Genomic DNA, 26176 nt, shown 5'->3' on the forward strand with positions numbered 1-26176 from the left:
GAGAGTGACTTTTTTCCTTTTTGGGATGGTACCACTAGTAGTTGTTCCTTTGCAGACCGCAGTGATCTGGCAGGAACATAGATCTGCATTAGCGAGTGGAGATACGATGGTGCGGACCCGGTGGTGGTCTTGTAGGCCAGGAGCATAGCTTTGAACTTTATGCGGGCGGCAACAAGGAGCCAGTGTAACCTGATGAAGAGCGGGGTTACATGCGCTCTCTTCGGTTCATTGAAGACCACTCTTGCCGCCGCATTCTGGATCATCTGGAGAGGTTTGCTTGTGCAAGCAGGAAGTCCAGCCAGAAGCGCATTGCAATAATCCAGTTTGGACAGGACAAGAGCCTGGCCTAGGACTTGCGTAGAGTGCTCCGATAGGAAAGGTCTAATTTTCCTAATGTTGTAGAGAATGAATCTACAGGACCGGGTGGTGCTGGCAACATGACTTGTGAGGTTAAGCCGATCATCGATAACCACTCCCAGGTTTCTGGCTGTGCTGGACGGTGTAATCGTTGATGAACCTAGTTGAATGGCAAGGTTGTGGTGAATCTTTGGGTTGGCTGGGATCACAAGCAGTTCCGTTTTTGCAAGGTTTAGCTGCAGGTGATGATCCTTCATGCAAAGCGAGATGTCACTCAGGCATGCCGCGATGCGAGCAGCGACCGTCGGATCGTCCGATTCAAATGACAAGTAGAGTTGTGTGTTGTCGGCATAGCAGTGATAGGAGAAGCCATGCTTCTGAATGACCGAGCCGAGGGATGTCATGTAAATGGAGAACAGTAGCGGTCCAAGCACTGAGCCCTGTGGCACCCCCGTGTTGAGCTGTTGGGACGCGGAGACCTCATCTCTCCAGGATACTCTGAATGACCTACCCGAGAGGTAGGATGCAAACCATTGCAACGCCATTCCAGAGACACCCATAGCACTGAAAGAAGCCATGAGGATGTGATGATTGACAGTGTCAAAGGCAGCAGACAGATCCAGTAGGATGAGCACAGATGACATGGATGATGCTTTTGCCAGTCTCAGGGCTTCGATGACTGAGAGCAGTGCAGTCTCTGTGGAATGACCGGTTTTGAACCCAGACTGATTGCTGTCTAGGAGGTTGTTTTGCATGAGAATGGAGGAGAGCTGGCTGAACACAACTCGCTCCAGGGCTTTGGCGATGAAGGGAAGAAGGGAGACAGGCCTGTAGTTTCCTAGCAGTGTAGGGTCCATGGTGGGTTTCTTTAGAAGCGGTGTGATGCGGGCCTCTTTGAACGCTGTGGGAAATGTCCCAGTGGTGAGCAAAGAGTTGATGATGTGGGTCAGAGCAGGCACAACCATTGGAGAGATGGCCTGGAGGAGATGGGTCGGGATGGGATCAAGTGGGCAGGTGGTAGGGTGGTTGGAGCCAATGACCTTGGAGACATCAGCTTCAGACAGAGGAGAAAAGGTGGGGAGCACACACGTGTCAGGGATGTGGGCGGGTTCGACAGGTAGAGAACTGGCTGCTGATGGCAGTAGTTTTCTTTACGAAGAAAACTACTTCTTACATATACTAAAATAAATGTAAGAGCTGTCCATATGGAAAACAACTTGTACGGACAAATTTTAATATACATAATTGTCTTGTCTCATAATGCACACATGTAATGTTTTTAGGAAGTCGTGTCTGTTAAAATCACTTAAATATCCCAATTAAACTAAAGCCTAGTCTTGTTTTAAGATAATCCACCCCGTTATGAATTAAATCACATTTGTGCAAGAGATCTTTTGATCTCAACGTATAACACAATAAAAATCTCACAAACATTAAAATGTAATATTTACATGTGTTATTGCCACTTTATTTGGCACAATAAAGACAGACGCACTTAACTGTTAATCATTAAAATTGGGTCATTTGGTAGTATACAAAACCAGAGGAAAATCCTACAGGATTGACCTATCCTCAAACTTCCCAAACCATCTGACCACTGTATTTTCATGACTTTGTCTGTCATTAAAAATCTGTTTCGACCAGACAAAATAGTTTTAATCTGAGCATAACTAGAACACAATGTGCTCATAAAATGCAAATTCCATGACTTGTCAATGACTTTCAAGAACTGTATTCAATTTATATTACATTTGTAGTGAAATTTACTCACTTACTTACTTCAATGAGGCTTCCACTGAATTGTCAGAGGAGAAGAGAGTGTCAGGGTTAAAGGTTATTCCACTAATACAAATGCTGAGGCATGCAATGACCTCAAAGATCTCACAGGTTCAAAATGAGACAGCTTTGCAATTGGGCAAATTATGGAATCAACACACTTTTAGATGATGTTCATCAAGGTTTTTTACTTTATAGCAAACAGAAAAATCACAGATGTGACACAAAAAGGTTTCTGTTAAATTGCTTTACATTCTGACTTCATTGAACATGCCTTCAACAAAATAACTCATATATGTTTAATCAATGGTTTATGTTTTTACAGATCAAGTCAAGGAAAAAGTATAGAATCACTAAATGTTGAGTAAAAATTGTGGAACGTAGGACCGCCTGTACTGCTGTGATTGCTAATGACAGGCAGCTGCGTAATTATGTGCACGTGCTCCTCCCAAACTTTGTTAATAAAACATCATGCCTACATAAGGCACCTGTACCGCACTGGCAATACGACAACATTATCTGAATTGGTCTTTTAGAAACGCTGCAATGTCTAACTGGTTTGTCTCAGCGGCGCTTCTGTGCCTTTTCTGTAGAAGTCACGCCACGGTGTCGGAGTGTGAAGAGGTCACAAAACCACTCGACCTGAACGATGACTACAAAAGTGTAAGTGACCTAATGTTTTGTACACTTTAAATTCCATTGGACACTTGTCTATTGGTTAGCCATATCACAATTTTCAGACTGTTATTGCATTGATGTATTTTCTTTTACCCAGATCATGGGGGAATGGATCTTCCTTGAGGGCATAGCTGATCACCATTTCTACACAAGCATTCTGAAAACAGTGACCAGCGCCTGGATAGTTTTTGGCCTCAGTTCTCATGAAGACACTGTGACCCTCAATCAGGGGACCATGCTGTAAGCGTTTAAAACGTTACGTTCCTTGTCATGTGTTTTCTGGTTAAGTCAATATGGCAATTGTTTTGTATTTACTAATATTTGATGATTCGTCCCCGTTAGAGGAGGAAGGTGTGCTTATAAGACCCTTAACATAACTGTTGAAGACAGTACAGGTTATGCTAATGGTAAGTTAAGAGTCTTTTTAATTTAAGACTCCGATGTTCTGAGCTTTAATATATTTTATGCTGATGTTGGTTCATAGAGACAGACACATCAAAAGTGGGAAGATTGTTGCCGTCGTGTCATAACTGCCTCACCATTAGCATGAACGGCACAGTAAAAAATGAGACCATGAAGTTGCTCTACTTGTACAGTAAGTTACTTATGGCATGTAGACCGTTCATTACATCAGATCTTTCAGATTCATAGATGAGTCTTAACGGTTGGCGTAGTACAAACATTCATTTTAGTCTATCTTTACTAATAACTTGCCCTGACAACCTTTAAAACATGTCAGTGCCCTTGTTTTGTCAAGATGCACGCCAGTAATGTCTTATGCATTTTTATAAATGTGACAAATCTTTTAGTTTAATTTGGGTCTAGTCCTGGTTATAGCTAAACCATGTCTGTAAAATCGGGCCATTGTCCATTAAGTAATATTATATACAGTGATTGACTGTTGTCTATTGACTTTCTCATTTGTTGCTACAGCGAGAAAAGGTCACCAAAATGAAACCGATTTGGCCTTGTACTGGAAACAAGCTCAGTGTCTTGGCTTCAGAAGAGAACCCAAGTACTCGTATGATGGTGTATCAGGTTTGGCCAAAATAAAGACTAATTCACTTTAGAAATTGTTCAAAATATAAACTGAATTGCAGTGTAAATTACATGTTTTTCTTTGACTCTCTGCAGACTTGTGTTATATGGAGAAGACTGACCAGGAGAATGTGGACAAATTGGGTTGATGATAAATGCTGGTATCTTTTAGAAATGATGGAAAATAAAATTATTATAAAAAATGTCATGTTTTCATAAGCTGTTTGAAGTATTCGAGTATCTCAAACTTGCCTCTCATCACCACATATACAGGTACATCTCAAATTTGAATATTGTGATAAAGGTCAATATTTTATTAATCATTTCAGAAAGTGAAGGCCATCTACTATATAGATTCATTACATGTAGGGAAATATTCAAAGCCTTTATCTGTAAACCAGCGCAATTCCAAGTAAAGTGAATCCCAAATTCTGTCTCAAATTACAATATTACATGGGATCAATAAACATTTCTATTTTAAACAGAAATGTAAGGCTTCTGAAAAGTGTTCATATCACTCATTATTTGGTTGGGCCTCATTTTGCATGAATTTTGCACTCTTCAAGACTCTGGGACCTTGATTTCCAAATGAAATTCCAAATTTTCTTTCATCTGAAAAATGGACTTTGGTCCAGTGTTTTCCAAAGTATATATCATATATGGGTTTCACTTTCTGTATTGAGACAATAAATATTGACCTTTTTCACCATATACATTTTTTTTAGATGTACCTGTAAGTATAAAAGCGTTTGTGCAGTTGGTTTGTAATATGAAGTTTAAAATATGAATGCCATTCAAGTATTATTTAAAGTGAAAATAATAAAATATGTTAAGTAGGGTGTATTTCCGATTTGCTAAATTTGAAGCCTTTTGATTTTGAAGTATCATATCCACAGTTTGGCAGCAGATGATGTTATGCATTGCAATACAAAAGACGACAGTGTGCTTTGTATGATTCAACTTTACTCTCTTCTATTTTATTCTTAGGCAGATTTTCTTTTAATAATAATTTGCTTGCTGATTGTGATTTAAGTTTCTTACATATGCTAAAATAAATGTGAGAGCTGTCCATATGAAAAACAACTTGTACGGACAAATCTTAAAATACATAATTGTCAAAATGCACACATGTAATGTTTTTAGGAAGTCGTGTCTGTTAAAATCACTTAAATATCCCAATTAAACTAAAGCCTAGTCTTGGTTTAAGATAATCACAATAAAGACAGACGCACTTAACTGTTAATCATTAAAATTGGGTCATTTGGTAGTATACAAAACCAGAGGAAAATCCTGCAGGATTGACCTATCCTCAAACTTCCCAAACCATCTGACCACTGTATTTTCATGACTTTGTCTGTCATTAAAAATCTGTTTCCACCAGACAAAATAGTTTTAATCTGAGCATAACTAGAACACAATGTGCTCATAATATGCAACATTCCATGACTTGTCAATGACCTTTAAGACTTGTATTAAATTTTCATAACTTTTCCACATCTGGAAATCCCAGTTTTATAAACGGACCATTCCAGGTTTTACATGTCCTATTAAAAGGACACTGTACATAAATACAACTTTGTAACTTTTAAAGTTGTCTTGCTTTGATCAGAAACTGATTGCCAAGTTCCTAAAGTTGTTGTGTTAAAGTGACAGTTAAAAAGTCATAGTGAGCAGAAATAAAACAAACTGTAGTAATAGAAAGTGTCCAGTAGGGATCACTGCAGTGTTCAGACATGGACAGTACATAACAAACATAAAAGTAGCATAAACTAGATGTTAAAGGGTGTTGGACTACTGACCACTAATAAAGATGATGGCATGATCTGCGTGTCTCTCCAGAACAGCTCGCAGAGGAAGAGACTCTGCTCACACCCCACATACACTGCCCTGAAGAAAGAATGAGAGAGAGAAACTAAATTTATATTAATCTAACCGTTAAAAAAAAATTAACGCTGCAATCTCAAACTTTGGCTGTATATCGTAATCTTGGGTTGAAACGTAAAATTGCAGGTTATTTTATGAATTTATCTTTACTTGGATTAAAATCACATTTTCCAAAAAAATTGCCCCGACAGCTCAATTTATGAATCATAAATATAAGCCTACCAATGAGAATATTATAAGATAAGGAAAATTTATGACCCTGTGCCAGGAGGTTAACATCAACATACATCCCAACATATCCAAAACAAGTACAATAACCCATTCCTGGGCCACATCTTATTTACCTGAAATACACGACTACAGGTTTAGCCTTTACTTTGGCCGGTATACACCTCAAAAGAAACGTAGGCCTACGGTTCCCTATCGATACTTCACTCGTGCTGCGTAGCAGGACGCTATGGGGAAAACTCCTTTTTCTCCGATGACTGAAGCAATTCAATAGCGCAGTAAAAACTGCACGGTGATTGGTTGGAAAAAAGTAAAACTTTAAACCAATCGTAGCGAAGCTGCCGGACCAATGGCGATGGCACCCGCCAAAATGGACGGGGCTTATGGCTATATAAGCAGACACATCGCCATAGGGTCTTCAGATCTCTTCTCCTTCAGCGACGACCTAATCTTCGCTTCCTGAGACTGACTGCTTCTTCGTCGAGAGAGCACCTGCAGCGGATTCGACCTCCTGCTCAGCGTCTTCGCTCAGCGGCTTCGTTCAGCACTTCCCCTCCGGTGGATTCTGTTGACGGCTTCGATAGCGAACGGTTCGCTACTCAGCTACGGTCTTTTCCCTGCCGCTATCCGGCGACGCTAAAAGAGTAAATTTCTGAGCAAATTTCCTGCGGTAATTACGTGCAGTTTTCACTGCGCTACAATGCCGCGTCGTCCCTGTCGCTCGTGTGGGGTCTTCCTACACGCCGCTGACGGGCACGACGAGTGCGTCTCATGCCTGGGTCTCTCCCACGCAGAGAACGCGCTCAAAGAGACGGAATGCTCTCACTGCGAGAGTATGAGTCTCTCCTCTCTGCGCTCGCGGATAGCTTTCTTTTCAGAGAGTGACTCCACCCCTCGATCCCCGCCGACTCTGCCCGCACAGGCCTCTGTGCGAATGAAGCAGCGGGGTAGAGGAACTAAGCGCTCGGGGAAGCGCGAGCTCACGCCGGCTCGCCGTTCCTCGCCTTCCCCGGAGAGAAAGCTTTCCCCGGTCTGTTTCACCCGGACAGATCAGCGTCCACTGGCGGCCGCCTGTGACATGATCTCGTTCGGTGGAAACGAACTCGGGGAAGACGACACCATGTCGTTAGCGGCTTCAGACGGGGAGGAGCTAGCGGGCTCGTTAGATGACCTCGCCGTCTCCAGAACCCAGCGGACACGGCTCAAGTGCGGACTCCGAGCTCTTCCGAGTCCTCACGAAGGCAGTCAACGAACTGGGTCTAGAGTGGTCTCCCCCAGAGGAACCCACTCGTAGCCGCCTGGACGAATGGTTCTTGCCGGGGCGCCGTCAGGCCCCTCGTCAAAGAACTTCACCGTTCTTTCCGGAAGTTCACGGCGAACTCACAAAGTCATGGCGCGCCCCCTACTCGGCCCGTCTTCGACCTTCTTCCTCCTCTGCTCTCACCTCCGTGGACGGCGCAGAGGAGAAAGGGTATGAGAAGCTGCACATCTGTGTCCGCCCACCGCCATCGGATGGAAGGCAAAAGCATCTCATCCCTCCAAGCCGTGCAGTACCACCTCGGCCCTCGCTGGACGCGCATACTCGTCCTCAGGCCAGGCGGCTTCAGCGCTACACTCCATGGCGGTGCTCCAAGTATACCAGGCCAAGCTCCTCCAAGGAATGGACGAGTCCGACCCTGACCCTGTGCTCTTCAGAGAGCTACGGAGCGCAACGGATCTTGCTCTACGCGCCACCAAGGCCACGGCCCAGGCGATAGGGAGATCCATGGCCAGCTTAGTAGTGCTCGAGCTTCATCTGTGGCTGACGCTTACGGAGATCAAGGAAGCAGACAAGGTCCCCTTCCTAGACGCTCCTATTTCAACTACCAGCCTCTTCGGACCGGCGGTGGAGGGTTTCGCAGAACGCTTCACGGCTGCGCAGAAGTCTTCGCAGGCCATGAGACACTTTCTGCCAAAGAGACCCGGATCCAGACCGGTGGCGACCCACCCTAAGCCAGCTCCGACGCAACAGCCGGTGAGAACCCCTGCTCCGCAGAAGGCTCCTCGAGCTGACAGCCGTCAACGCTCCCGATCTGGACAACGCTACCCGCATCCTCCACGACAAGGTCCCCGGCCTAAGATCACGCTGGACCCTACGCCTCAGGCCCCATCCTGAGACCGATGCGAGGAAGAGGAAGGCTACAGGGCCCGCTCCGGCTGGCCCTCCTTCAAAGACTGCTCTCATGTCCGCCTGGTCACCCCGTTCAGTTCCGGGTGCCGGCAAAATGTTGACAATGTGCAAAGTTGTAAGTGCGGGGCCTTTTCTAACGCCCACACCACATTCTGCAAAATGTTTAATAAAACACAAACATTGTCAAAAAAAGAGCGAACTTCCTCTTCCATTGTCCTTGGGAGCCAAGCCCCCAAAAGGTGACCTACCTCCTCATTGCACCCAAACCCTTGCCACCCGGGGCAAGGCCTGGAGAGCCATCCCCGGTGTGTCAGATTGGGTTCTGGATATAATATACCGAGGATATTCACTCCAGTTTGCTCGTCGACCCCCGCGCTTCCGCGGGGTCGTCCCCACCCGAGTACAGGACTCAAATTCACACGTTCTGCGCACGGAGTTGAGGAATTTACTGGGAAAAGGAGCCATAGAAATGGTTCCCCCAGACCAAATCGAGTCAGGCTTCTACAGCCGGTACTTCCTCGTGCAAAAGAAGGACGGCGGCATACGCCCCATCCTCGATCTCAGACATCTGAATCGCGCCCTATGAAACGGTGCATCAGAATGCTCACGATGAAGCAGATCCTCTCGCAAATACGCCCAGAGGACTGGTTCTTCTCTCTGGACCTGGAAGATGCTTACTTCCACATTCAGATAGCCCCCCGTCACAGGCGATTCTTGAGATTCGCCTACGAGGCAATTGCTTATCAATACATGGTCCTTCCATTCGGACTCTCTCTAGCTCCCCGCACTTTCACCAAGTGCATGGATGCGGCTCTTTCCCCTCTCAGACAGAAGGGAATCCGCATTCTGAATTACCTCGACGACTGGCTTGTCCTAGCCCAGTCGGAGGACGAGCTAAGGTCCCACAGATCCCTCCTCCTCAGCCACCTGGAGTGCCTGGGACTCAGGATCAATCTTGCCAAGAGTGCACTGTCACCCAGCCAATGTATTTCGTTCCTGGGGACAGTCTTCGACTCAAAACCCATGACCGCCAGAATATCGCCAGAACGAGCTCTGGTCACTCGACGGCTTGCGGCCTCATTCACACCCGGGGTTTCACGCCCCCTCAGGGTTTTTCAGAAAATGCTGGGCCTTATGGCCTCTGCATCTCAGGTGCTGAGTCTGGGCATCCTCCGGATGCGCCCCCTCCAGTACTGGCTGAAGCCCAGAGTTCCTCCACACGCTTGGCGTCTTGGACGTCTGCGTGTTCTGGTGAACCAAGCCTGCGTAACCGCCCTAGCCTCGTGGAAAGATCCCCTTTGGCTAGAGCAGGGTATACCCATGGGCTCCACATCCAGCCGGAAAGTGGTCACGACAGACGCCTCCAACACGGGTTGGGGGGCTCTGTGCGATGGCGATCCGGCCTTCGGCCTCTGGTCGAACCAGGAAAGAAGCCTCCATATCAACTACCTGGAAATGCAGGCAGTATGGTTGGCTCTCCGCTACTTCCTATCGGTGCTAAAGGATCGTCACGTCTTAGTCCGATCAGACAGCATGACGGTGGTATCTTACATAAATTACCAGGGAGGCCTCTCCTCAAGACGCCTTTTTCCCTAGTATTTCACCTCTTGGAATGGGCCCAGTCTAATCTGCGCTCACTGAGGGCAACTCATGTTCCAGGCAAACTGAACCGGGGAGCAGATATGCTATCTCGGAGCAATGTTCCTTCGGACGAATGGACGCTCCACCCCATGTCGGTTCAGCAAATCTGGCAAATCTTCGGCAAGGCAGAAATCGACCTTTTCGCCTCAGAAGACAAGACTCATTGCCCGACGTACTTCTCGAAGGGCAAGGACGCCTTGGCCCACACTTGGCCCAACCGGCTCCTCTATGCTTTTCCCCCGATCGCGCTCTTGCAGCAGACGATCAGGAGAATCAGGGATCAAGCGCACCGAGTGCTATTGGTAGCCCCTCTGTGGACAAACCAGCCTTGGGTCGCAGATCTCTCCCAGCTGCTAGTAGCAGCCCCGTGGCCCATTCCCCTGAGGCGGGACCTCCTCTCTCAGGCAGGGGACACGATATGGCACCCCCAGCCAGAGCTGTGGGCTCTGCACCTTTGGCCTCTCGACGGGAGCCTACGGACCTCCCCGAGATTGTTCTGAACACCATATCCCAGGCTAGAGCCCCGTCCACTAGATGCCTCTATGCCCTCAAATGGTCTATCTTCGCCTCCTGGTGTGCACCACGCGGCGCTGACCCGGTGTCCTTTGACATATCGCTGATACTGTCATTCTTACAAGAGTTGTTGGATAACGGCCGTGCCCCTTCCACGCTCAAAGTCTATGTGGCAGCTATTTCAGCCTCACATACCCACATCGGAGGAAAAGGAGTGGGCAAGAACGACCTTATCGTTCGTTTCTTGAAGGGCTCCAGGCGGCTACACCCCCCTTGCCCTATTACAGTTCCCACTTGGGATCTGCCCACGGTCTTGAGGGCTCTAAAGGGTCCTCCCTTTGAGCCTCTGCTATCTGCGGACCTCCGTTCATTAACGCTCAAGACCGCTCTGCTTCTCGCTTTAGCATCGGTGAAGCGTGTGGGTGACCTACAGGCTCTCTCTGTGAGCCCACCCTGTCTTGAATTTGGGCCTAACGACGCCAGGGTCGTCCTCAAACCAAGGCATGGCTATGTACCTAAGTTGCTCTCTACTCCGTTCAGAGCACAGGTTATTACGCTCTCTGCTCTCTCCTCCTCCGAGCGGGACCCAGAGCTTAGTCTGCTCTGCCCAGTCAGAGCATTAAAAATATACATTGAGCGCTCCGCCCTATTCAGACGGTCGGAACAGCTCTTCGTGTGCTTCGGTGACCGCACCAGAGGGTCCTCGGTCTCGAAACATAGACTATCAAAGTGGATAGTTGAGGCTATATCGCTGGCGTACTCTTCCTTGGGCCTTCAATGTCCCACGAAAGTTAGAGCCCATTCCACTAGAGGCATTGCCTCTTCCTGGGCATGGTATAGCGGTGTCTCTATTAAAGATATCTGTGCGGCGGCCTGCTGGGCTTCGCCGTCCACTTTTACAAGATTTTACAATCTGGATGTTCCGGCCCTTCAGGCCCGGGTCCTTTCTACTTGAATTAGGTCGCTGAGCCCTGGCTCTATAGCCACGCCAGCGCTTAATAACTTTGGGACGATAACAGGACTAGGCCACCTACTAGCTTGGCCTTCTCCGCATTTCAGGGTTTCCCTGTTTTACCCCGTCTCCGAGCCAAGGCTCTGAGACTATCTGTGTTTTTCGTTCCATCTGTAGCACGGCGTGATTATACTGGTTCCCCATAGCGTCCTGCTACGCATTACGAGTGAAGTATCGATAGGGAACATACTCGGTTACTAACGTAACCTCGGTTCCCTGAGATACGGGAACGATTACTGCGTTCCTTGCCGTGCTACGAGCTGCATTGTCGTCGCTTCAGTCGAAGTAACCTGAAGACCCTATGGCGATGTGTCTGCTTATATAGCCATAAGCCCCGCCCATTTTGGCGGGTGCCATCGCCATTGGTCCGGCAGCTCCGCTACGATTGGTTTAAAGTTTTACTTTTTTCCAACCAATCACCGTGCAGTTTTCATTGCGCTATTGAATTGCTTCAGTCATCGGAGAAAAAGGAGTTTTCCCCATAGCGTCCTGCTACGCAGTACTCGTTCCCGTATCTCAGGGAACTGAGGTTACGTTAGTAACCGAGTACGTTTCCTGGCGTTTCGGTTCAAGTTCATAGTTATGAAAACCACCAGGTGTGGCTGTCTCTTCATATATTCCTTAAAGGGATACTTCACCCAAAATGTGAAAATTCTGCCCAATTCCTTCTGATGAACACAGAGAAAGATATTTGGAAGAATGCTTATAACCAGACATATTTTGCCCCCATTGACTACCAATGAAAAAACACAATATAGTACCAGTCTAATCCCTGTATGGGAAATTGTCTTTATAAAATATTATGCTTACAAATGTCAGGAGGTATAGTGTTATCCTAAATGTGAAATAAATTCATTGGTGACGGTCTGCGAAACAGAAAAACTCTTCAGATCACTGAATTGGAACCAAAAATAATCAGTTTGACTTGCTTGAATATATTTGATGCATCGATATATTTTTGAAGGGAAAGTTGATTGTTTGTTTTTGTGTGCATACAATAGAGGTCAGAGTGGTTTGGCTACCAACATTTTTCAAAATAACTTTTGTGTTTTGCACAAAGTTTTCTGGTGAATTAATTTCTTTAAATATAACTTTTTTTGCATTAAATTGTTGTATTTCCAGTGTTGCCGTTGTGAATTTCTTGCTCCTCAAAGTCCACAATTTTAATTCCAGTTTACTGGAACAGGTCCCCCTATTGCATCACTTCAGACAAACAGATGAAAAGATGTGTTCACGAGTTCACTTTAGCAAATAATTAAATAGGCGGCAATTAATTAAGCAGAGAATGTAGTATGCGTAATATTTGGAGTTAGATGTCTGATAACTGATGCTGCAGCCAACATGACAGCATGTGCCAGCATCCTGAATCTGCGGCACACAACTGCATAGCACATGCTCTAAACCTGGTTGTGAAGAAGGCAATAGAACAAACACCCGGAGTAGTGGATATTACACTAAAGGCAAGAAAAATAGTTGCTCATTTCAGTTCCAGCACAACAGCAAGAGAAAGATTATTGGTGTTACAAAATCAGATGGGCAAACCAAATCATAAATTGACACAAAAAGGTTTTTGTTAAATGGCTTTACATTCTGACTTCATTGAACATGCCTTCAACAAAATAACTAATATATGTTTAATTAATGGCTTATGTTTTTACAGATCAAGTCGAGGAAAAAGTATGGAATCACTAAATGTTGAGTAAAAATTGTGGAACGTAGCACCGCCTGTACTGCTGTGATTGCTAATGACAGGCAGCTGCGTAATTATGTGCACGTGCTCCTCCCAAACTTTGTTAATAAAACATCATGCCTACATAAGGCACCTGTACCGCACTGGCAATACGACAACATTATCTGAATTGGTCTTTTAGAAACGCTGCAATGTCTAACTGGTTTGTCTCAGCGGCTCTTCTGTGCCTTTTCTGTAGAAATCAGGCCACGGTGTCAGAGTGTGAAGAGGTCACAAAACCACTCGACCTGAACAATGACTACAAAAGTGTAAGTGACCTAATTTTTTTTGTACATTTTAAATTCCATTGGACACTTGTCTATTGGTTAGCCATATCACAATTTTCAGACTGTTATTGCATTGATGTATTTTCTTTTACCCAGATCATGGGGGAATGGATCTTCCTTGAGGGCATAGCTGATCACCATTTCTACACAAGCATTCTGAAAACAGTGACCAGCGCCTGGATAGTTTTTGGTCTCAGTTCTCATGAAGACACTGTGACCCTCAGTCAGGGGACCATGCTGTAAGAGTTTAAACGTTACTTTCCTTGTCATGTGTGTTCTGGTTAAGTCAATATGGCAATTGTTTTGAATTTACTAATATTTGATGATTCGTCCCCGTTAGAGGAGGAAGGTGTGCTTATAAGACCCTTAACATAACTGTTGAAGACAGTACAGGTTATGCTAATGGTAAGTTAAGAGTCTTTTTAATTTAAGACTCCGATGTTCTGAGCTTTAATATATTTTATGCTGTTTTTGGTTCATAGAGACAGACACATCAAAAGTGGGAAGATTGTTGCCGTCGTGTCATAACTGCCTCACCATTAGCATGAACGGCACAGTAGAAAATGAGACCATGAAGTTGCTCTACTTGTACAGTAAGTTACTTATGGCATGTAGACTGTTCGTTACATTAGATTTGTCAGATTCATAGATAAGTCTTAACGGATGGCGTAGACTAAAATGAATGTTTGAACAATCTTTACTAATAACTTGCCCTGACAACCTTTAAAACATGTCAGTGCCCTTGTTTTGTCAAGATGCACACCAGTAATGTCTTATGCATTTTTATAAATGTGACAAATCTTTTAGTTTAATTTGGGTCTAGTCCTGGTTCTAGCTAAACAATGTCTGTAAAATCGGGCCATTGTCCAGTAAGTTAATAATATATATAGTGATTGACTGTTGTTGAAAAACATGTGCATATGATATTTCTCATTTGTTGCTACAGCGAGAAAAGGTCACCAAAATGAAACCGATTTGGCCTTGTACTGGAAACAAGCTCAGTGTCTTGGCTTCAGAAGAGAACCCAAGTACTCGTATGATGGTGTATCAGGTTTGGCCAAAATAAAGACTAATTCACTTTAGAAATTGTTCAAAATATAAACTGAACTGCAGTGTAAATTACATGTTTTTCTTTGACTCTCTGCAGACTTGTGTTATATGGAGAAGACTGACCAGGAGAATGTGGACAAATTGGGTTGATGATAAATGCTGGTATCTTTTAGAAATGATGGAAAATAAAATTATTTAAACAAATGTCTTGTTTTCATAAGCTGTTTGAAGTATTTGCGTATCTCAAACTTGCCTCTCATCACCACATATACAGGTACATCTCAAATTTGAATATTATGAAAAAGGTCAATATTTTATTAATCATTTCAGAAAGTGAAAGTCATATACTATATAGATTCATTACATGTAGGGAAATATTCAAAGCCTTTATCTGTAAACCAGCGCAATTCCAAGAAGTAAAGTGATGCCCAAATTCTGTCTCCAATTACAATATTAAATGGGATCAATAAACAATTCTATTTAAACAGAAATGTAAGGCATCTGAAAAGTGTTCATATCACTCATTATTTGGTTGGGCCTCATTTTGCATGAATTTTGCACTCTTCAAGACTCTGGGACCTTGATTTCCAAATGAAATGCAAAATTACTTTTATCTGAAAAATGGACTTTGGTCCAGTGTTGTCCAAAGTATATATCATATATGGGTTTCACTTTCTATATTGAGAAAAAATATTGACCTTTTTCACCATATACATTTTTTGAATGTACCTGTAAGTATTTAAGCATTTGTGCAGTTGGTTTGAAAGATGAAGTTTAAAATATGAATGCCATTCAAGCATTATTTAAAGTGAAAATAATAAAATGTGTGAAGTAGGGTGGATTTCCGATGTGCTAAATTTAAAGACTTTGATTTTGAAGTATAATATCCACAGTTTGGCAGCAGATGATGTTATGCATTGCAATACAAAAGACGACAGTGTGCTTTGTATGATTAAACTTTACTCTCTTCTATTTTATTTTTAGGCAGATTTTCTCTTAATAATAATTTGCTTGCTGATTGTGATTTGTTTCTTACATATACTAAAATAAATGTAAGAGCTGTCCATATGGAAAACAACTTGTACGGACAAATCTTAAAATACATAATTGTCTTGCCTCAAAATGCACACATGTAATGTTTTTAGGAAGTCATGTCTGTTAAAATCACTTAAATATCCCAATTAAACTAAAGCCTAGTCTTGGTTTAAGATAATCCACCCCGTTATGAATTAAATCACATTTGTGCAAGAGATCTTTTGATCTCAACGTATAACACAATAAAAATCTCACAAATAGCACAATAAAGACAGACGCACTTAACTGTTAATCATTAAAATGGGGTCATTTGGTAGTATACAAAACCAGAGGAAAATCCTGCAGGATTGACCTATCCTCAAACTTCCCAAACCATCTGACCACTGTATTTTCATGACTTTGTCTGTCATTAAAAATCTGTTTCCACCAGACAAAATAGTTTTAATCTGAGCATAACTAAAACACAATGTGCTCATAATATGCAACATTCCATGACTTGTCAATGACCTTTAAGACTTGTATTAAATTTTCATAACTTTTCCACATCTGGAAATCCCAGTTTTATAAACGGACCATTCCAGGTTTTACATGTCCTATTAAAAGGACACTGTACATAAATACAACTTTGTAACTTTTAAAGTTGTCTTGCTTTGATCAGAAACTGATTGCCAAGTTCCTAAAGTTGTTGTGTTAAAGTGACAGTTAAAAAGTCATAGTGAGCAGAAATAAAACAAACAGTAGTAATAGAAAGTGTCCAGTAGGGATCACTGCAGTGTTCAGACATGGACAGTCCCAGTGATGATGTTTATCTCGGTCCGTTTCGTCTTTGTGTCTAATCTGACCGACTATTCTCTCTCCTTTCTCCTTAAGTTCATGTTGACCAAAGTGAGAGATCAATGAGATGTCACCGGGGCTATAAGATGAAGGCTGAGGGCAGTCCAACCAATCAGTGGCCAGAGGACGGGGGTATCCATCTTCAGGGGTGGAGCCAGGGTGAGTAAATTTCCAATAGGAAGCGCCTTTGAAAACGTAGGTTGAACCTGAATGATACAGAGAATAAAATCATACAAATACATCAGTATTCACTAATAAATATTTTTGCTTGTGTTATTTCAAATCTGTATGACTTCATTTATTCTGCAGACAAAAGAAGATCTTGTGAAGAACACTGACAACAACATTGACCTCCACTGACTTCTCTTGTATGGACACAAAACCCCTGAGGCATCATCTCTCAAAACATCTTCTTCTGTGTTTCAAAGTCATGTACAGGTTTTGAACAACATGAGGGTGAATAAATGATGACAGAATTATCATGAGTTGATAAACTATTCTTAATATCACCTTTGAAATGTCCATCCTCGTCTCTCTCGTCATTCTCTGTGATAATTCCGTTCACTCCTCCTTCAATGAGCTCTCTCCAGACTTCACTTTCCTCTGGGTTTCCCCCCTTTTCTCTTTCCTCAATCATGGACCCCCACACCACACCCCGTGTAGGATCCCAGTGCAGTCCTTGCCAACCTCCTTGTGAATCTTCTGCATCCAGAGGCTGTGGAAAGCCTTCTTGAAGCGAAAGATCCTTGAACAGCCAAATTTGGGACTCTGTACATGTACAATACAAAGAAAGCCATTGGTGGAACTGATTTACATAACAAACATAAAAGTAGCATAAACTAGATGTTAAAGGGTGTTGGACTACTGACCACTAATAAAGATGATGGCATGATCTGCGTGTCTCTCCAGAACAGCTCGCAGTGGAAGAGAAGACGGAAGAGCAGACCAGAGTCTCTGTATAGAAACAGCCCGGATTGACACCAGACCAACTCTGCTCACACGCCACATATTGTGCCCTGAAGAAAGAATGAGAGAGAGAAACTACGTTTATATAAATTTGCTAACCGCTTGTGTGTCATCACCCTGCCCACTATTATCTTCCCTTGATATTTCCCTTATTTAATGCCCTTGTGTTGGCGTATTCCCAGTCCTTGTTTTTGCCCCCACCTGGGTAGTATTTATGTTTCTGTTTTTGTGCCGTTCTTATTTACACCATCGTGGGCTTTTGTTTTGTGTTTCAATAGTGGTCTTTTGTGTAAAGTAGCGCTGACTGCAATTGGGTTCTTCCCTCCCCGTTCCTGACACATCAGTATAAGCCTACCAAGGGGAATCATATAAGACAAGGACCTTTTTTTATTTAAATAAAATTCTTTGATGTACTTGTTCAGTACCTGAGCTAATGGATTTCATCTTACATTTCTAAATATAAATATAAAAATAACACAAATATCAACCTTTGAAAAAGAAGATCTCTCCTCGGATCTTGGCAACGGCATCGAAACTGGAATTACAGCGATCCACGGAACTTAAGACAAAAAACTGAGTTTTGTTTTCTCTTCATCACGATTATTGAAATGATTTGAACTGTAATATACTTCTTAGCTCAAATAAATCTTGTGTCTGTACATGTGTGTGAGTCTGTGTACACCGCCGTGTCGATGTTGTAGTTGAGGTTCCGTTGCAACAAGAGGACTGTCAGTTGGAATATGGTTTCCCCTCTTACCTAAACAGAAAACATTTTCAATCTTCACATAAAATTATATGTGAATTGCAAAGCTTTCAAAGAATAAAAAAATATTTTCGACAAGAGATTTACCATAAAGAGCTGTTATATGTTGAAGGTCATGATGCCCCAGGCGGAAGTGTAGGGGGTCTCCCAGAGGTCCCTGGTAGTACGGCCGCATAACAGATTGTCGTGCCGATGAATGAGTCAGTCCGAGGGCGTGACCAAGCTCATGCACAAGCACTGTAAACAGATCTGTCCCCTCTGTTGCTATTTGCAGATGAACACACAATGATAAATGCAAGTCTTATTCAGATCACCCTGTTGAGGTAAAATTTGTCTACCAATCGTCCGATTATATTGCTTATGAATGTTAAGTGAAGTTACCTGGTTGTCTGAAGACCCATTCCTCATCTGCATCCAGGTGAACTCCACCCGCCCTGTCTGGATCTGACGGAAAGAAAGCATGACCAACAGATCCACCTGCCCCATCAAAGGAAAATCCATCTCCATGGGGACCACGCAAGAAATCTATCTGGAGGTCAGCCCCATCTGGTCCTCGCACCTATTGGATAAACATACGAATAACGTTTTGAATGTGTATTGCATTAAATAAATAAATTATACAAGATTTACTTAGTGAATAAAATGACTATAACAAATATCATGTGCGGGTCAGAGAAGTCAGTGCTTGTTGAGAATCTTAAAAGCACACACAACCTCATGGAATTCAAGCAATGTCTGATCAGCCCACACTCTCAGCGAGTAGTACACCAGGGAGCGAATCATTTCTCGTGATAGTTTGGAGGATTCTGGGTAAGAGCGCAACCTGAGAAAAACAAAAGAAAAACCGCTCAAAAAGGAACTCTAATTTAGCTCAAACTCTTATTACCTGTTGACTATGAAAATGACGGACGGGTGTTAGACTGGAGCTGATGTTTCATTCATATTGTTGTATTATTTTGAGGGCCACAAATAATAAAATCATAAATGGCATCAGTCAACAACAAAAAATGTTTTATAAAAACTGTAAAGTGTCTTACATTTACATCCTACAGGACAAAGATGATTTGCAGTAACATGTTGCATAAACAGTAGCAGTTCAGTGTTATATTTTCTTATATACTTGCACTTTTTCTCAGGCTAATTAAAGCACTGCTTCCACTTTATTTGATCATTTTAGGGCAAGGATCAGGGCGGCATGAACACCCCAGATTCTTTTCTTTTCTTTTTTAAATATCTAATCGTGAATATTTGTGCCTAAATTAAATAAATATATTTTTAACTCGAATAACATTTTCAAAGCAAATAGACATTGATTTAGGTGCATCATCTGACGCGTTGTTCGGCATTAGATTAGTTTGTTTGCATAACTGTTGGCTGTCTGCTCTGTGTGCTTGGATATAGTCTTGATTTTTGAATAGAGCCCTGGTGGCGGGCAGGTGGTCTTCTTTTCACCCCATGATCCCACTAAAAGTTAGAAGTAAGGTCTGTACTGTAAGGTGCGTGGGTTGGGAAACAGTGTAGGCCCTAGATTTTTTTAACATTTATTTCAAGTATCTAATGGCGAACACTTTTATGGCCTAAATTAAATGAAGATCTTAAAAAAATATTCAATGCAATCAAGCCGCTTAAGGCCCAAAAAGAAAAATATTCCTTCTGACCTCCAGTTGATATTTCGTCTGGCCCAGGTTGACATGGCCCTTTTAATCCTTTGACTCTGTGTATCACTGTGTAACGCTGACAACTGAACAGTTTGGTCATCCGGGAGTGAACATCGAGGGGTCTGAATTAATTGAAGTGTCTCTTCATCTGTGACAGGAAAGAGGAACAATTTAATGAGGTAAATTGGAAAGGCAGCAAAGGAAAAACAATGCTTTTCATACCTAAAACTCCAGTGTCATCCAATCCAGCAAATCTCTGCATTTGCTTCACCGCTTGAGTGACAGCTGTCCAGGCCTGTAACTGACCCGTTGATGGATCAGGGGGTGGGAGGTATCCATATTTTGTGAGCCAGTCCTGCCGAAATTTAGTAACACACATGAAACCATAAAAACACTTCATGCATAATCATACAACTGTATATAATGATAAAACTTCAACGCTGCTAACAGCACTGCATTTTTTTAGAGTTAAGGGTTCTTGCTATTATTGATTTTAATGCAGAAAAACATATACAAATATATTACATTGCAACGCATGCTCTTACCACAAGTTTGATACTCTCATCTTCTGTTGGTTTAATAGTGGATAAAATAGTAGGCGTCACAGCGCTGGTCAAGCTGGCTGGTTCCTCCTTACCAGCTGTTCCATAAATTTCCACTGTGTTACCACATATGCATACAACAACCGCTGTCCAAAACACTGTCATCATACTTAGAGTACATGGATCATCAGTTTGGAACCCTTTACCAACAAAACCAATGGCAATTTTTGATAGAGATTAATAAATGGCAATCCTCTTCACTCCAGAAGTGATTCTGATGATGTCATCTTTGATCAATCTGGTCTGCCTTGTGTTGTAGAATTTTAGAATTGATGCCAGCACTGTAAATACACAATGTAGGGATAATTTAGTGATAATTATAACAAAACCACACAGAATTATGGTCTATAAATAGGCGTAAAAATTAAAAGATGAATATTGCAATCACAATAGTAAAGTCATATAACAAATCTGGTCAATCCATATAAAGTCTACTAAGAGCAATGCATTTTTAATACGTTACTTCATTGATGACTGGTTATAAAGATGCATCATTGAATTGAATTGCAGATGCTTTATCAAAGACTGGGGATGTAAAAGGTTGCAGAGGCTTTATGTGTTTCATTTTCTAAAACATGTAAAAGACATGGAACTCAGGGCATCTGAGCCTTTGATTAAATTAAGAGGTGTCGTTTCATTAAAGAAATGGGGACAATGGGGGTGGCGGCAAGTTGTAAGACTAAAAGAAAACGGATGCAATGACGGCATGTAAAGGAAGAGTTATGGAATAATGGAATTAAATGAAAGCGCTGCTGTCCCAGGGGACGACTATACAGAGGACAAGTAAAAAGGGGAGTGACGGGAATGATAGGAAAAACGGGAAATGACACATTTATGAAAGATGAAGGTAAGCATGTTCCGACCCATTCTGGTAGTGGATGCAAGTCTAGAGTAGCGAAAACATGTATATAATATGTATCAATTTGTGGAAAATATACACTGTAAAATATTACCGTAAAAATACGGCCAATTTTAACGGCAAAATACTGTTCTTTTAAAAAACGGTTTAATAATGTTAATTTACAGCCATTGATCTGTAAATTAATTACTCGCTAGTAAAATTAGAACATTCAACTGTAAATCTGTTTACGGAATTTAACCGCAAAGAGCTGTATAGCAAACAAAGGCAATCAGAGTTAATCTTTTTTTAGTCTGGATTTACATTTAAACAGAGTAATTCAAAACATTACTGTGATAATTTACACAATCCTTTATTACAAAGTAAAATAAGTTTGCACAGTAAGAAATATACAAGTTGTACAATTTAACTTTGCCCTCAGTTAAAACAATTTCCCCATGGACAAATAATTAAAGGGATAACATAATTAAATCCCCTATTTAAAGGGTTTTTTCAGGGGTGAAACAAAATGACCCCATGTTTTACTCAACCTTAAAGTATCGATGATCCTTAGACAAATACAGTCGATGATATAGAAATAAAGTTTGGAAGAGAAAGGCTAACGGGTATGATAACTCAGAATGTATTCATAAAAAATACACCCTTTAACAGAGACATCACAGCCAGCGGTGAGTTTAAGAAAGACTTGCCGAGGTGAGGCTGCGTTGGGCGGGGTGCATAAGTGAAATCGACTCACTTGTCCGAAACAGTTGGAGCAAATTTTTTAATAGACGCTATCTTTATTAAACGACAGCAGATCTGAACTTTATACACATACATTCTCGTCTAAACAACTCTCAAAACTACATTTTGTTACACAAAACAGTCATATTTTGAAGCTCTTGGCTCGATGACAACAGTAACGTTACTTGCGCAACTAACGTTAGCTAATTTACGGATGACGTTTTTACAAGTCAACGAGAACACGAGTACGCCAGGAGACGGCCATATCTTCCAAGACACTGTCAAGGTAAGTGTTTTTATTTGTATTTATCTATTATTTTATTATATTGCGCTTCGAAACTTATATATTTTGACTGAGCTGCGTGGCGCGAATTACCTAGACTGACACACAAACCAGAGAGTTCTCAAATGGCCACCACTGACGAGCATCAGAAGCGGTGCGGAAGGGGGAAACTGTTAGATAATTCAACGACACTCCTTGACTAAAAGTTGTAGTAGAAACGTTACAGATTCAATCTCAAATTGAAGCTATTTACAAGGTAGTCGATCATGGGAACTAAACCAGTCTAGTTGCTCTCCCCTCCCCCGCCGCTCGGGTTCTTACTCCGCAGCACAAGAGTCAGTGGCGGACCTGCTGAATGAATTCTAGTCAGTGTGACACCTCGCGGTTTTCGTAGCTGCATACATTTTATTTCAAGTCTCGTCTGAAGAAACTCATGGGATTCAAGTTTGATTATTAAATGAGTTTTGTGTCTCCACACACACGTTCTGTTGCAAATACGGTACAGTAGACTGGTGGTTTGCTTCGTTAAATTGGCGGTAAGCGCATGCAGTACAACGTCGATATATAACATAATAATTTACTTAATAACTTCAAATAAAGTAAAAAATACAGTTTTGTGTGTGTTAGCGCAATATATTACATGTGTGGTATGCTTTTGTACGTTAGCTAGACCAAGAAGACTTGGTAAATTGCCGTAAAGTGACTATTACCTGAGGTAACGTTAAATCCCTCCAGATATAAATGAATGAAATTCAGACTTGTGCTGTTTCGTGGTGTTAAAGATAAGCAATGTTTTTTTGCAAGCTTTGTGGACACATATGTAGTACTACACCTGCATTTCTGAGACATATGCATGTTTCTCATGTCAGGTTTAATTGTGCCTGTTTGCAATAAGTAACTCACTGTTATCCGATCTGTGTCAGTGACCTTATTTGAATTAACATCTAATGTTTTTTTTGTGTCAAGTCAGGTGTAAACTCTGAAGGACCTTTTATAAGCACCTTAAATCACACATTAGAGACGGGAGGAATGAAGACTGTTCTGTCCCATACGGATAACACAGAGATGGCCCACCTGCTTATCAATCTTCAGCGGTCCCGTTTTCAGGAACATGAAGATGGACTTGTTTTATGCATTTTCTTTCCACTAGTAATTTATAAAAATTTCTGTATTGAAGTAATTTTTTGATGTTTTTCCATGTATTGTGTTTTCTCTACAGATTACTGCATCTTCATCTGATGTTGAGAAGACACTCATTCTACCTGCCAGTCCTCGTCTGATTATGCTCGGTTAGTGTCACCGGTAACCGGTTGTTCAAATGAAGCAATCTCAAAGGCAGTTCATTGAAATTATAATGTAAATGTTTTTTTTTTTCATTTTAGACATTGGAGGGCAGGCAAATGTTGTAAGATGGATGCTTAGTCTAGAGGGCCGTATTATATTTGAGTGTACATCTTCCATCTGCAGTATCAGGAGGAGGCTGGTTGCACTTAAGAATTTCTTCAAAGGTACGACCTCTAAGAGTTTTCCATCCTTTCACTGTTTAGTGTATATAAATTCTTCAATCAGAATGATTAACAAATGGTTATTGTATTCTGTGAAAATTTGTTGAACCTAGACGCTTAATTGGAATTAAACCAGAACGAGTCTCCAATACCTGCAGAGGAAAGGTCTCCAAGAAGACCGGCAAGGTGGTGAGTAAAAATATTCATCAGTTAATCCAAAGGTTGCCTCTCTACTGAATTGCATTCTGTTATAAAAGCAGGCCGTTTTATTAAGTAATGTACTCTGTGTTGCTGAACACACCGCGTTTTTATAATTTTGAGCTCCATTGTCTTTCTCATGGATCAGCATAGTCGTGGCTGTTACACGAAAATTCACAAGTTACACAGGCAGAGCATCATCATGCAACAAGTCTGCGTTATTTTTGGGGCAATTTGTTTGACGTGACCATCGACACACAGTGCACATTTCATTCATTTTAAACACCGTGGCGAGACTGTAGCTTTCCAAGAGTAGGGTTAGAGATACCTTCTATAGATACTCTGCTTAAAGTTTTTTTTCCTATCTTTCAGACTACCAGCATGTGAAGTTGGTCACAGATGGTGGAAAGTTCTTTGCCCATTCAAGGTTTAATAATACAATGTTTTCTATTGTTTAAGAAGTTTAGATAATATGTCTATAGACTGTTCTTTTTGCACAGTATCTGTTTATGGAGAAATAATAATAAATTTTTATCTGTTTAAATATGTCTATAGACTGGGTTCTTTATGCACAACATATCTGTTTGGTAATTTTATGGTTCCTCTTCTCATCTTTGCCAGTCTGTTGTTTAATTTATTTAAATAAAAAGCATTCATTCAGAAACTCTGCTGCTAGTATTTTACTGAAAATATGCTATTTAATAAAACTGTAAAATGATGGTACGCAGCTGGAAACCATATTGCCAGTACTTTACCGTTAATTTACAGAAAGCCGTAAATGAGTGAAACCGTAAAATTACGGTTCGCAGCTGGAAACCCTGCTGCCAGGATTTTACCGTTAATTTACAGAAAGCCGTAAATGAGTGAAACCGTAAAATTACGGTTCGCAGCTGGAAACCCTGCTGCCAGGATTTTACCGTTAATTTACAGAAAGCCGTAAATGAGTGAAACCGTAAAATAACGGTCCGCAGCTGGAAACCCTGCTGCCAGTATTTTACCGTCAAATTACGGCAGAATTTTTTACAGTGTATATATAACAATAATATATATTTAACTATATATATAACAATAATATGTTCAATTTGTGGAAAATATGTCAAAGTCTTGCTGAACTAAAATGACATTGTTATGCATTTATAATTCATATCAACATATTTATCATGTGTTTTTGACTGCCTTACAATACTATACACATAACATTGTGAATAGACCCATTTTAGCTATACATTTACATTCTGACGTGCAGCACTTACAATAAACATCTCACTATTTACATACAAATCTTTTATTTTGCCATGATGGCCAAAAGACAGAGATTCTAGTTCCACTTAATACTTGGTACGTATTGTTCTTAAAAACGTGATTTAAAGCTAAAATAAAATTGTGTATGACAACAGGACTATAATCATAATCATTTAAGCTCAGATAATTTATACAGCAATGATAAGTTACTAGAGTTTATATGAGAACAAAATAAAAGTAATCATTTAAATCACAATACAGAAAAACAAAACTTGCTTACCTTTCCACTTTCAACAACTTCAGACTCTTTCCTCTTTTGCTCTTGCATGATCTGTCGTGCTTGTCCTCCTTCTCTCGAACAGATGTGTTTCTCTCATCTCCTCATCCCCTCACCCCTCACTCACTCCCTCTCTTTCTGCCTCTGCACTGGCACAATGGACTCCTAATACCCCCCTCAATAACGTCCCACCCGCCCCTGCTAAGTGCATCAGGCATTTGTCACTCTCTCTCTCTCTCTCTCTCTCTCTCTCTCTCTCTCTCTGTGCTTGAAAGATACTAGTGTGAGAAAGCCTCTTTATATCGAGTGAGGAGATTTAAAGACGCTGTGGGCTCTCTGTCGAAGTGAACCAGACTCAAACTATTTAAATATAGACTTTAATGTGCCTTGTAAAATAATAGACACAATTAAAGCGATAACAATAGTTTATACACATACTAACATATTGATATTTTATTGTGAAACCAAGATCTACTGCCAGATTAGTGTTTTGCTTTATCTTTCGTTGGTTTTGCGAGTGGGTATGTTTGGATTAAATCCTCTTAACGAAAGGATTAACAAAATTAAATAAAGATTTGAACTGATCTAGCTAAATGCATTGTTGATGTTGGATGTCTGATGCCAAATAGCTCAATGATATGTAGTCTATCTATTATTCTTTCTTATTTTAAAAATGTTATGATGAAAAACATGTATTCATTATAATTTATAATCAATAATGAACAAACGGTGACGATTTTGTGGAGGGGCTCTTAAATATCTTGAACATAAATTTTAACTTGTGTATTATGACAGTGAGCAAGAGAGAAAAGCACATATCCAGATGGGCTATCTGTGTTTTTGCTGGATAATTCTGAGTCCCAGGAGA

The 26176-nt window shown here is 41.5% G+C and overlaps 3 protein-coding genes and 1 long non-coding RNA gene across 5 annotated transcripts; 3 read left to right on the forward strand and 1 right to left on the reverse strand.

Annotated features, from left to right (window-relative positions):
* Positions 1-2629: 2629 nt before the first annotated feature.
* Positions 2630-5323, forward strand: LOC306907664 (saxitoxin and tetrodotoxin-binding protein 2-like). The gene is made up of 6 exons (XM_079479944.1): positions 2630-2796; positions 2909-3051; positions 3154-3218; positions 3296-3406; positions 3745-3849; positions 3946-5323. The coding sequence occupies exons 1-6, from the start codon at positions 2680-2682 to the stop codon at positions 3996-3998; spliced, it is 594 nt and encodes a 197-aa protein (XP_079336070.1). The 5' UTR covers positions 2630-2679; the 3' UTR covers positions 3999-5323.
* Positions 5324-13128: 7805 nt separating this feature from the next.
* LOC306907898 (saxitoxin and tetrodotoxin-binding protein 2-like) lies at positions 13129-15245 on the forward strand. The gene is made up of 6 exons (XM_079480390.1): positions 13129-13295; positions 13410-13552; positions 13654-13718; positions 13796-13906; positions 14260-14364; positions 14461-15245. Exons 1-6 carry the CDS (start codon positions 13179-13181, stop codon positions 14511-14513), a joined length of 594 nt encoding a protein of 197 aa, XP_079336516.1. The 5' UTR covers positions 13129-13178; the 3' UTR covers positions 14514-15245.
* A 66-nt stretch (positions 15246-15311) lies between these two features.
* mmp17b (matrix metallopeptidase 17b) lies at positions 15312-25464 on the reverse strand. 2 transcript variants are annotated; one of them, XM_079479743.1, is made up of 12 exons: positions 25312-25464; positions 20165-20502; positions 19842-19974; positions 19620-19767; positions 18676-18784; positions 18343-18520; positions 18049-18225; positions 17859-17955; positions 17687-17757; positions 17102-17248; positions 16743-17000; positions 15312-16438 (listed from the first exon to the last, which is right to left on the reverse strand). In XM_079479743.1, the coding sequence occupies exons 2-12, from the start codon at positions 20327-20329 to the stop codon at positions 16101-16103; spliced, it is 1821 nt and encodes a 606-aa protein (XP_079335869.1). In that variant the 5' UTR covers positions 20330-20502; positions 25312-25464; the 3' UTR covers positions 15312-16100. The 2 variants fall into 2 exon arrangements, with proteins under 2 accessions (XP_079335869.1, XP_079335870.1); XM_079479744.1 differs by lacking the exon at positions 25312-25464 and adding an exon at positions 22340-22467.
* Positions 23703-24333, forward strand: LOC306907569. Its single transcript, XR_013787914.1, has 2 exons — positions 23703-23780; positions 24162-24333. It is a non-coding gene; the product is annotated as an uncharacterized lncRNA (long non-coding RNA).
* Positions 25465-26176: the final 712 nt, after the last annotated feature.

This window comes from Barbatula barbatula, assembly GCF_947034865.1.
Source record: "Barbatula barbatula genome assembly, chromosome: 18".
NCBI classification, from domain to species: Eukaryota; Metazoa; Chordata; class Actinopteri; order Cypriniformes; family Nemacheilidae; genus Barbatula; species Barbatula barbatula.